Raw genomic sequence first — 12,437 nt, forward strand, 5'->3', positions numbered from 1 at the left:
CATCTTAATGTATGAGAAAATTGAATCTAACTTAGTTACAACAATATTGAGTGGTAAAGGAAGAATTTCATCAAATCTACATCATTACCGGCTTAACAATTAATTACTATGCTGCCTAGAGAGAGAGAGATCTCTTCTAATCATGTATTAATCATTGATTAACACTAGGTTGGTAATGGGACACTTTTATGTTCTGTTAAGTGACCATTTTCCTTGAATTATGTCAAGAGTTTCAAAATGGATTTTCAGGTGCTATCTGTCTAGAAAGTTGTCTCATGAGCTGAAAAAAACTCGACATTTTTTTGGAATATCAATTCCATCTTTAACCTTGTCCTTGCACAACATTTCACAACCTAAAATGTGTGAAAAAACGGGTCCTGTTTTTGGCTTTTTTCAACTTTTTGCAACTATACGACTCTAGAATTCATGTTTGTGAGGTCTATAATGCTAGAGAACTATCTTTAGTAGTCCTCAACATGTCCTGATGCTTCGAGGAAGAAATAAATGTTAAAGTTGTAAGTTATGACCAAATTACAAAAATTGTCAAATCCTGTTTTTTAGCCAATTTTAGCTCTTGTATGATTTTTTTGGTGGCTTTCATGATATCCAAATGTAGTTTTGATTTTCTATGTCACATATTGTAACATAAAGCTAATATTCCTTGAGTTTTGGGGCACCTAATACACTATTTTGCATAGTAGACAACGATGGTTGATTTTTTTAATTATAGAAGAAAACAAAACATTCTAGTATATCAAGTATAGCTTTTTCAATATTGTTAGTTTCTTGTGACAACTACATGCATTTTGTAGGTAGTAACCATATCTAGTCATAAGGATCAAATTTGGCTAGATATTGAATAGTTTCTATGGGATTCTACAACTCATAATGTTGAACCCAGTTTTTTCATGTTTACTGTATTTAGCACTTCATCTTTGTCCCCAAGATTGCCCTTGGTAAGAGATGTATTATTCTTTTGACATGCTCCATGGCTCCTTATGAACCTAAAGGACAATAGGTAACTAAGAAAACATGCATATATTATTTGTATTGAGCGTGGCTATAGAAACTTTGATGATAGGTTTGCAGAATGGTAAAAATCCAACTTTTTTGTACCTATTTCTTTTGGCAAAACAAAAAATAGTGAGTGAGAAGCAATCATATGTTCTGATCACCAACCCATTGAAGTTAACTAGGGAATTTATCTCAAGTCCTACAAAAATCCCTAATCTTATTTTTATGCAACAAAACGTAAGAAATGACTGTTTTGATGCAAATGTACTGGTCCATCAACTTTGGAGGCTTGGTGTGACCAAAAGATGAGAAATTTTGCAAGTTTCTTAATTTTTCCATGTGGAGTAGGCCTTGAACTATAACCTCATGAAAGGATTTTACAAAATGAGTGGATCTACTATGGTTTTGGAGGTTTTTTTCAAAACCCTGAAAGGACACTTTTATGTCCTGTTAGGTTACCAACTTAGTGTTGAGAGTGATGAATGGCTTCATAATTAGCTATTGGATGATGATTATGTAATGGAGTATAGCTATGGAGATTTAGAGAGCAGCTATTGGAAATTATAGCTAGGATTAAGCATAGTAGACGAGGAATTAAGAGGATAATGAAGAGAATTACAGAAGAGCATAAATTAAATCATGATTACCGTGATTAGGGATGAAAATCCTCTCAATTTTCTGATCCAAATGAGTTCTCAAGACGAGAATTCGGCAGTACTTCCCTCCTTTGCTTCTCCTTCAAAAACTGTGTGTGTCAGCAGCACCTTCCCAAGGTGTGTGTAGGTGTGTGTGTGTGTGTGTACTGGGTGTGTGTGTGAGCATGTGTGTGTGTGTGTGTGTGTATGAGCACACCTTTAAATAGGATCCTCCAAGCTGAAAATCGAGCCTAGCTGCCATAAGCATCTGAGTGAGCACTCACTTCATGTATTGGCAACTCTAGTTACCTTCCCACCAAGTGTCTAGTTAGCTAGTCTAACTGGATCTCACACGCACTCTCTAGCTTGGAAACTCTCCTACAACTCCCATAAGGCAATAGGGCACTCCCTAGCTGCTAAAGCTGTCTCAGAGTGTCCTGGAACCTGCTCCCACACAAACTCCAGCCCCGGTGCCTCCCGGCACAACTTTAGGAAAAATTTGATTTTAGGCTAAAACAGCCCATATGAGTCGGAATTTAATGCCGTAAATTTCTATAGTGAGCTCTAACTAAGGCGTACTGGTCCGAGTACCTACCATATTCACAAGCCCCCAGGATACGAAACTGCTTTTTTTTCAAATTCGGGATACAGATGCAGTTTTTCGAGACGGTCAAAACTGGACGAGCCAGGTGACCAAAAAATTACTATTTTTTAAATTTTTTTAGAAAAATTATTTTAATTCAAATTTCGAAGCTTTGAAACATTCTAAAAATCATGGCACTGACAGAATTCGGAAAACTGCTAAAAATATTACCTTTTTCCATTATGTTCATTCCATGGTACAATGGTGCTCTTTTTGGTCGGGTTAGAGACCTTACATCCGCCGCTTCATGCATTACGCTTACGCTAACACACTCGCAACTCTGTCAAGGACAGACTACGGATGGATTGTTGGTTGCTATCAACACTCAACAATACTAAAAAGAATCTACAATTTCGTCTCGATTCACCGCAAGGTGCCCCTTTCAAGTCATCCTCATACAGTCACGACCCTACACGGTAGACGGTCAAGATTTAACTTGTGTTTTCTATTACCTCTCTTGATGAGAGCATCATACAGACAGATTGTGGAATGCTTATAGGATAAGCTGCACTTCATGCATAAGATGTCTAAGAGCACACATTCTGGGCACACACTCTACAAATTTAAGGAAAGTTCCTCAGCCCATCGTGCTCTTCTTTTCTCTCTTTTTCTTATTTCTTTCAAGAATAACGAAACTCTTCTAAGAAGATTTTGCTACATATTCTACTCGTGAGTCAGCTTCTCACAGAGCTGGCACATGGCTAAGATGCTACTCAAATTAGTCTTCATCGGTTCGTCGATTGAACACTATTTTGCATTAGGGCTATGAGCCAAACAGGCTAAGAGACGATGTCAGGAGAAGGGTAAGGCCTAACTATTGGCATTCTTTGGGTGATTGTTTTCAAGATATACCCAAGGAAGTACACATCGACGTAAATGGACAAGCTAGAGTCTTGTCATTACGGATGTTTAGGGTGTCATTTTTGCACTATATGTTTCTAGTGCGATGCTCAAGTTGAGTTTTTGATACTCTTGCACTTACATCAGCTGATCTATACCATGGAGTCTAGAGGCAACACACAGTTGAGACAGCATAGCTGCTAATACGAGCTAGACATCTGACTTATGTGGATTTCTTGCTCTCACTATAGCACTACGGCGTCTCCACACACAAGTACATCTTGTACTTCACGGATGTTCTTTTTTATACATCCTCACATGAGACATATTCCACATGTGGAAAATATGAGTCTTTGGATTGACACTCGCGCCATTATTTCAATTATGTGTCACGACAAAGTCTAACTAGGTGCTGGTCACATCTGTTTTCTAGACCATTTTTTAGCACGACGTATCAGGAGCAATTTCATGGCGAGAAATTGTCAGATACTCAGAATGACTTGTTAAGGTACAAGTACTGCAAAACACATTTCAAATGGTTGCTTATACATATAGCAAGGCTATAAGTTGTTAATGAAAAGTTTCATTGTCTGTACCTAGAAGTGATCAATGTTTCACCTTCTATTGTGACTCACACGTTTCAGCAAGGCTTGCAAAAGATTGCAACTAAAAGTATTTAGTTTCATTTTAGGACTATTTAAATTCCTTTTATGTGTGCTAGGCGCATCACATTTTCCATCAATATTGGCAAGGACCATTATGGATATATAGGTTCGGGTTAGTTTTTGCTATATGCATGCACACTAAGTGTTATGGGCCCTAGTGTTTAGCAAAGGATGATTTGGAACGGCATGCATATTCCTCAGGTTGTTGCTTATGAAGCATTTTGCACTCTATGTGCACTATCTCTATGAGATTACTTTTCGGTCTCCTCATCACCAATAAAGGTCATGGCTCGGTTTGGGCGTTTGTAGATTTTTTCAAGTTAACCACGATGGTTATACACTATTGTGATTCCCCGTTTACCAGTCATTTGGGACGAATGTCTGTAAACCGTGAGGAAAACACACCTCAGTATTGTCAGTCATCCAAGGGGATAGGCAGATTACAAAGAGTAATCTTATGCTAAAGGATCTGCTAAGAGTATACGTTAACACAACGCATTTTTGAATAGATGATTTTCTCTCTATTCTAGAATTTGCTTAAGTACAATTTTCGACTTCGAACACCTCCTGTGGTGGGGTTGGAGATTGTGTCAATACTTTCATACGTCACAGGTGTGCTGACAAAGTATGTTGGCAAGTAACCTTTATTAGGGAAGAACCTGTAGTTCTATGTGTTCCAATACGTTGAGAAGTCTGCCATAAGGACACACCCTACTATAATTCTTCGTAGCTATGAAGCTTTTTAAGATACTCACGCAAGTTGAAAATCTGGTTCTCAACTTCAGGGGGTTTCCTTGAATTATTCCAGTACCTTCAGAAGATCTGAACAATGGTTATGCCTTTGGGCAACTCTTCGTTATGGTTTCTCCTTTACAGTACTCAAGTGAGTTATAAATGGAGTTACCATTTAGACCCAAGTGGTTGCAAACATACAACAATGTTGAAAATCAAGATATTGCTCTTGGTTTCATTGAACTTCCTCACTGCACCAATTATCGTTCATACAGACAACTAGCTCGTTTAAGGGACGTCAATAAAGAGAACATCAGTATTCTTAAGAAGATATTACTACTTGTGTTTTCAAGGACGAAAACTCTTCCTTAAGGGGGGAGTAATGTCAGGACAAGGGTCCTACGGGGCAAGGCCCAACCTAGGCGGTTAGGGACCTAGGCAAAGGGCTAGCTAGACTAGTGCGCAATGGGGATCCGCTTAGGGAAAGTTCTAGGAGCTAGCCTATATAAAGGGCGGTAGGGAGGAGGATCCCGAGTTCATTTATCCTAGGTCTTATAGTTGAGTTCCTTTGCTTATGGTATATGAAGCATTTTCTTATGGTAGAATTGACTCTCTCTTTTTTGAAAAAATATGCAATTGCTTCTTATAGGCTACCATGTTGTTGGGGAAACTCTCTCTCTCTCTCAAACACACACATAGGTGCACCTCTACTCTTTGTGCATTGATTGTGCTTGAGGTGGCAAGAGAGTGATCATTGATGTACTCAACATCCCAAATTTTAGTACCTCTCATTCCAATTTGGGTCTAGGAGACACCCATGTTTGCAAAAAAAGGAGGGATTTAGTGTATTTTTAACATGATCAAATTGTAAAACCCCAACTCCATTCCCAAGATTTCCTTGAAGAGACTTGGTAAATTTTACAAGTTTGTGTAAATACACACAATTATTCAATTTTTAACTAAAAATTGGAAGAGTTTATATTGTGTCTCTTATTTACTCAGAAATTATTTTGATTAAGAAAAATGATTTGGGAACCTCCTCTGTGTGTGTGTGTGTGTGTGTGTGTCTCTCTCTCTCTCTCTCCCACACACACACACATACTAGCACACAAGTTTTTGATTACCCTCTTTGTCTCCCTCCATCAATATTTTTCTCCATATGAGAAAATTCAAGTCCGTAGGAGTTACAACTACTCTCTCTCTCTCTCTCTCTCTCTCTCTCTCTCTCTCTCTCTCACACACACACACACACACACACACACACACACACACACACATTCATAATGGCATTCAACCCCCCTCGTTCAACCTCTCTATCTCCCTCTATCAATCTTTCCCTTGTTATGGGAAAATGGATGCCCGTAAGGAGCAGTAACTTCTCTCTCTCTCTCTCTCTCTCTCTCTCTCTCTCTCTCTCTCTCTCCGTCTCCGAATTTTAATTGGAGCATGGCATAGAAATCATTTCTTTAAAAATGTACATTCAATAGAAATAGATGTCACTTGATCCTTGTTGAGCAAAGATACAATATCTTTTGAAATAAAGATATTTTCAATTGCATGGCCTTTATCTCTTTATGTGAAAGAACTTTTTAAGACAAACAATCGTCAAGGCAATCAATGCCTCTATATAGAAAAAATCTTCTAGAGTTCTATGAAGAAAAGAAATGTATTATGTAGAACAAATCCAAGAGCCTCTACCCAGATATCCAAATGCTAGTGGTATTGTTGAAATCATGATCTAGATATCCAAATTCTAATCACCACCTAAGTTCATGAGTCCAAAGCTGCATTCTCAAATAACACTTCTCATTTCCCTTAAAAAAAACACCCTTTGCTTTTTTTTGAGCCTCAAATCTATGAGGTTTCGATATGACCTTAATAGTCATATTTTGGATATGGAGACCTTAATAGTCATATTTTGGATATCAAAAATATGACCTTTATAGTCATATTTTGGTGGTCTCATCCACCACAACAGTTTCATCCTGTTTTGGTGTTCACAACCTGAGCTCTCTCTCTCTCTTTCTCTCTCTCTCTCTCTCACACACACACACACACACACACACACACACACAGGCGCGCGCGTCCTATGGAAGGGTATAATAGAATTTCAAAAGGTGCACCTCTCCTCTTTGTGCATAGCTTGTGCTTGAGGTGGTGAGAGAGAGACCGTGGATGTACTAAGCATCCAGCTTTTTCAGGCCTTTGTGCTTGCAAAAAACAAAGGACTTTAGTTATTTTTAATTGGCCAAAACTGTAAAACCCGGGCTACATTTCAATCTTGCCTTGACAAAAATTTATAAATTTTGCAACTTTTAGAATGCTGACAATTTTTCATAACTTAACCTAAAAATTAAAAAGTTTTATTTGCTATTATTTATTAGATTACTTAAATTAAGAAAAACTATAAGTATACGAAGAATTTCTTATGGTAGAATTGACTTTCTCTTTTTTGAAACAATATGCAATTGCTTTTAGAAGACTACCACACTGCTAGGGAAACTCTCTCTCTCTCTCTCTCTCTCTCTCTCTCTCTCTCTCTCTCTCTCACACACACACACACACACACACACACACAGGGGCACCTCTCCTCTGTGTGCATATATTGTGCTTGAGGTGGCAAGAGAGTGACCGTTGATGTACTGAACATCTCGATTTTTAGTACCTCTCATTCCATTTGGGTCTAGTGGACATTTGTGTTTGCAAAAAAGGAGGGGTTTAGTGTATTTTTAACCAGCTAGAACTGTAAAACTCGAACTACATTCTGAGATTTCCTCGAAGAAAATCGGTAAAATTTTGCAAGTTTGTGTAAACACAGACAATTCTTCATTTTTTACCTAAAAATTGGAAGAGTTTATATTGTGCCCCTTATTTACAATTGGAACAAAAATAAAGTATAAAAGTAAAGAAGTTAAAGTAAACATGTCAATTTGGGTAGAGAAACAAGGTGAGAACTCACAATGGCCTGCAGAAAGCAAGGGAAGGTTAGTTTTTGGCGATGCGGAGGTATGTAGTGGAGTGGTCGGACCAGTAGTTGTAGTTAGTGCTAGATATGGTTTGTGGTAGGTCATTGCTAACCCATACGTGGTCTAGCATAGAGTGTGTATTGTGGTTGGATGGTGTATCAATTGGTGGAGACCGTGCTAGAGAACGAGGTTGGAAAGGATTCTATATGTGCTGGTTTCCTGAAGTGCGTCAATGTTGAAATATCCCATTATGATTAGTGGTCGCATGGTGCGGGTTGAGTCAAGAAGATTGGAGATGCTATGCAGGAACTGTGGGAGCGATGATGTCGGTGCACTGTAGAGTGAAATGACTGTCGCCAGGCACTTGTTGGTGAAGTGGAAAGTTGCATGGATCATTTCAAGCGTTTGATTTGTGCAGATGCGTATTTGTATAGGTATTAGGTTTTTTTAATAGAGAATGGAGATGCCATGTAGTTGTGTTGAGGATATGCTATGGAAGCCTGGAATGGTTGTCGTATGTTGTCGAGTCTCTTGTAGGTAGAGGATGTCGGAGGCCATCAGAATTTTGTCGTGGATGATATCGTTTGCATGCTTTCCAAGGGAGACGACGTTTAGTGATTTCACAATGTAATGCGTATCTTGGTGGAGATGCAGCTGCTTCTGTTCTCAACCTGTGGAGTTCTTTGAGGACAGATGCATTGGTGTGAATGTTGCAAGGTAGCAAGCTCTCTAACAAATATAGATTTGTAGTGTCACGAATTCGTGTGAGAACAGTGTATGTGAGGCCGTGAGACCTAATTCCTTTAGGGTTGAAAGCCAGTGTGTTGAGTGTAAGCCCTTGTGATCGGTGAATTGTGTGGGCCATGGTAGGCTGAACTCGGAATTGCTTGCGTGTGAGGGTGTTGAAGTAGTTCTTGGCAGTGTGGAATTCGCGTGCGATGTGGAGAATTGGCGTCCAACCAGGAAATCTGAGTGGGTTGCGAAGATGACGGTGGTCATACCTTTGTTTTTGTCCTATGCTAGGGTTGGTGAAATGAATCCAGAGGCATGTCGTGTCGGAGAATGTAGTGCAGAGCTTGTAGACGCCTTCTACACCGTTCACGAGGCCGTCAAGAATATTTAGATCTCTAGTGCATAGCTCAACCAGTAGGTCTGGTTTCAAACACAATGTTGCTTAGAGACCCGCAGTTTGTCTGGCATCCAATGGAATTGCTATTGTTTTGCTGCAAGAAGCGGCACGCTTGTCAATCGCTTTGAATATGTGTGGCTCACTGGGCAACTGTGCGAAGACCTTTTCATTGTGTTCATCCTTTTCCTTGTTAGAGTAGAATAGGTGTGGTATGGTTATGTCAGCAAGAAACTCTCTGCGGAAGGAGCTATTAATGTATGAAAGGTCGCTGCTGGTGTGTGAGCCAATTCTCATTTGGTTGAGCACCTCTATAAATTGTCCATCGGTTTGTCTCATTGTCATCGTTAGTTCGTAGCACTTAGGGAATTCATTCCAGTACGAAGGTGCAACCGCCTCTAGAAGAGGTTGCTTGCTTGTGAATATCCAAGAGTCTTTGACTGGGCTAGCTTGGCAGAGGCCACCACAAAGTATGACATCAAGGCCACCAGAAGGCTGATCGTGTTTTCTCTTGATGGCATGAAGACGTGAGTCAGCCAATGAGAAGACACTTGATCCTATCAAGGAGACTTCATCAAACAATACAAGCTCCAAATCTTGATAAAGTAAGGACAATGCATCTAGATTTTTTGCTCCGAGGCTTATAGTTATCAAAGGTAAATGTAAAGCTGAGTGTATAGTTGTGCCACCAATGTTGAATGCTGCCTTGCCTGTATATGCCATTGGGAGTGCCTTAGGAAAGTCAGGATTGTGTCCTGACTTATGTGTGTAGAAACGAATGAGGGCTTTGACTAGCAAGAGCAACGTGAATGTTTTCCAGTGCCTGCTCCACCTGTGAGGAAGAGATGTATCTTTTCTGACGGCGCTAAGTGTTTTTTGAGCATGACATCATCGAGGATGAGTCGTTGTTGTGGGTTTAGCTTCTTTATCGATGCATGGAAATACTCATTAGTCATGCCAATATGTTTAGAAAAATGCAAAGCAAATGGTTTCTTCTGTCGGTTGCTTTGATGGGGTGTTGATCATCACGTTGACATTGTCGGAATCGTTCAAGGAGCTTATACTTCTCGTGTTGCATGAGGTTGTGACGGCTATTGTGAACCTGTCGAGCGGAGCTGTTTCGACAACGAAATGTGATTCATTGTTTTTCACTGTCTCAATGTTCGAAGTGTAGACATCGATCCAAGACGAACCTTCGAGCAGGTGTTCATTCTCATTGCTTGAACACGGAAAGAAGAGAAGGCATTGTTCTCTATAGTGGTTGTCAGGGTCTTTGGCTTTATTGTATCTAATGTACCATATGATGAGTGCCCTCCGCAGCAACGTGTCAGGCTTGGAGGGATTTTTGGTTGTGGAAGCGAGCTGGGCCAAGCACATGGCAAGGAACGAGTGTGGTCTCGAGGCATATTTGTCAATGATGGAGGCAGAGAAGATATCTGTCGTTTCAGGTGCATTTTTTGCAAGGTGTTCTTTTTTTTGAGAGTGAGAGCACGCTCTTTAGGTAGATTAGTATTTATGTATATGAATTCTCTAGAGGAGCTATGCAATGGAAGCAGGAAACATATGTAAGAAGCTTGTTGTGAACTAATCTGCTGTGTGTTAAGGATTGTGCTACCAAATTTTCGTAGTCTCTCCAACGTTGTTGCATTGTTTGCGACACAGTGATCAAGCTATGCCTTGATTGCTCCTATTAATGTATTGTCCATTTTTGTCATGTATGAGGTGCAGTATCTTGCAGCTCCATGTGCGTTTTGCACAAATTGTATATTTGTGTTTGCATTCCAAAGTGAAGCTATTGACTTGTTGAAGTTGTTCATGAATATATCGCTTGGTTTGCGCTTGAGGAAAATAGTGGGTCCTGAGATAGTTTCTTGCAATGCAAGCAAGTACTGTTCCATGGAGAGTTGTACTTGTTCTAGCCATTCTTCAAATGTGGGTGCATTTTGTAAATCAATTCGGCTGAGTTGTCTTCCAACTTGTTGCAAGTAAAGCTTACCTTGTCTAGCTATGTTCGCCTCAAGTATTCCTTGCCGGATAATAGTTGTGAATGGCATGGGGAAATGTGGAAATCCAAAACGGCAACTTTTGCTCTTCTTTTGACAAGTCTTATGGTGCTTGTTCTTGTAAGCTTCAGAAAGGTCATTGGGCAAGATGGATCCATCTGTGCTAATGTGGGTACCTACAAATATTACAATATCTTGATCTGAGTGTGTTGTGAGTGGTGGAGCATTTTCTAGCCACAACAAACCATGATCATGTTGGCTACTGTGACTTTGGAACTCTATAATGAAAAAGAAGTTTCGTATTTTTCCACATATGGAGGAATCAATCCGCAACAACCGTTTCATTGCGTTGAACGTGTTGACGTAGAAACCAGCAGTTGTAATGGGATCGGCCCGAATGAGGCGACGTTGGTATGAGCTCAGGCTCTCGTCGGGCTCTTGGCTCAGTGGGACTAACTTCTCTAGTGCAGCAAGAAGCTCTTTCCATCTTTGCTCTGCAGAGGAGAACATGACAAAAAATGTGGGCGATCCAGATTGTCGGATCATTGTGAAGACATTTTTTTTCATCTTTTCCTTGTAGTCAGGGGATGTGCGTAGTGCCTCAAAGTCTCTAAAGCCTAACCTTGAGTTGAGAAGCCTCTCTATGTTTGTGTCTTCTACAACTTGCCTTGCAGTTAGAGTTGTACCTGCTAGCTTTCCCTTGCGCATTCGCACCCAAACAGAGGAAGAAACTTGTTGTGACATGATTTTGATAGACTTGAAAAATAAATTTTCGATGTCCAGGGCGAATCTTCTGTCAACGTTCAAGAGCTCCCACTCTGCAATTGTTTGATAATCTTTGCTTGGGGCTTCTCTATATCTTCTAGGGGACCCGAAGAAAAGAGTTGGGAAGCTCAACTCTTCGCAATACTCATCCGTGAAGATGCTCAATGGTGAATTTCCCTCGCAAGGTGAAACATGAAGAATCTTGCCACTGTAATCGACAACCTTTGCCGCTCTTGTGACCCCATGAAGCATGACATCAGTCTGCTCATCCTCAAGATCAACATCATGCACATTGGTGTCAAGGGTATTCGTAGGATGCATACTTAGACTAGAAAGGTGTGCAAGCCACTTGTCGTTGATGGTGACACCTTCTCTCGTGTAGATTGGTGTGGACAATAGCGTAGTGGTTGCACGCATTGTGAGAAGGGTTCGTACAACACCGCTTAGATAACATCTATCGTATTCAAGATTCCGTTTGATTCCCACAAGGACAGAAGCCTCATCCTCAATGAAACGAGGCAGCACAGCCTGGTTCTTCTCCAAGTTGGCAAGCACATTGACAACGCTACCTCTAAGCCCATACCGACCTTCGTCCATCAGTTCACGTATCTTGGCGAACGGGACACGAATGGAGACCAAGCGTGCCTCTACGGGGTTTAGATCTGACACAAAGGGAAGCGTTGGATTGAACCCTGTCTCTTGCAAGCTCCACAGGTGATTGCTATCTCTTGTCAATTGTTTCTTGGGCTGGCTATAGACGTACACATCCCCATAGCATCTTCGCTTCCTTGAAGTGGATTCCGCAACTGGAGGCAGAAACTGACGTGTTAGCTAGTGGCGGAATAGCTAGCGTCCACATTTTCCCCAGGGTTTAATGGGCTTGTCCTTGATTCTTTTGTTGTATTTATTAATCGGCTTGCTCAACTTGGCATGGGTGTGTCGTATCTAAGCACCAATGACCGGGCCCTTCTCGTTCTTCAGGCGTGAAAGCTTTCATTTCACGGCCTAGGTTGTGTGCAATGTGTGTGGGTGCTTGGCTTGGAACATG

The 12,437-nt window shown here is 40.6% G+C and overlaps 1 protein-coding gene across 1 annotated transcript; it reads right to left on the bottom strand.

Moving 5' to 3' along the window:
• Positions 1–8,669: 8,669 nt before the first annotated feature.
• Positions 8,670–9,344, bottom strand: LOC147422209 (ATP-dependent DNA helicase PIF1-like). The gene has a single exon (XM_086503037.1). The coding sequence runs from the start codon at positions 9,342–9,344 to the stop codon at positions 8,670–8,672; it is 675 nt and encodes a 224-aa protein (XP_086359163.1).
• Positions 9,345–12,437: the final 3,093 nt, after the last annotated feature.

Source organism: Adiantum capillus-veneris, chromosome 27 (genome assembly GCF_014529385.1).
Source record: "Adiantum capillus-veneris isolate H3 chromosome 27, ASM1452938v2, whole genome shotgun sequence".
Classification (NCBI taxonomy): Eukaryota; Viridiplantae; Streptophyta; class Polypodiopsida; order Polypodiales; family Pteridaceae; genus Adiantum; species Adiantum capillus-veneris.

Excerpts from the sequence above, each read along its gene's own strand:
- LOC147422209 (XM_086503037.1), bottom strand. The coding sequence starts at position 9,344 with ATGGCATATACAGGCAAGGCAGCATTCAACATTGGTGGCACAACTATA.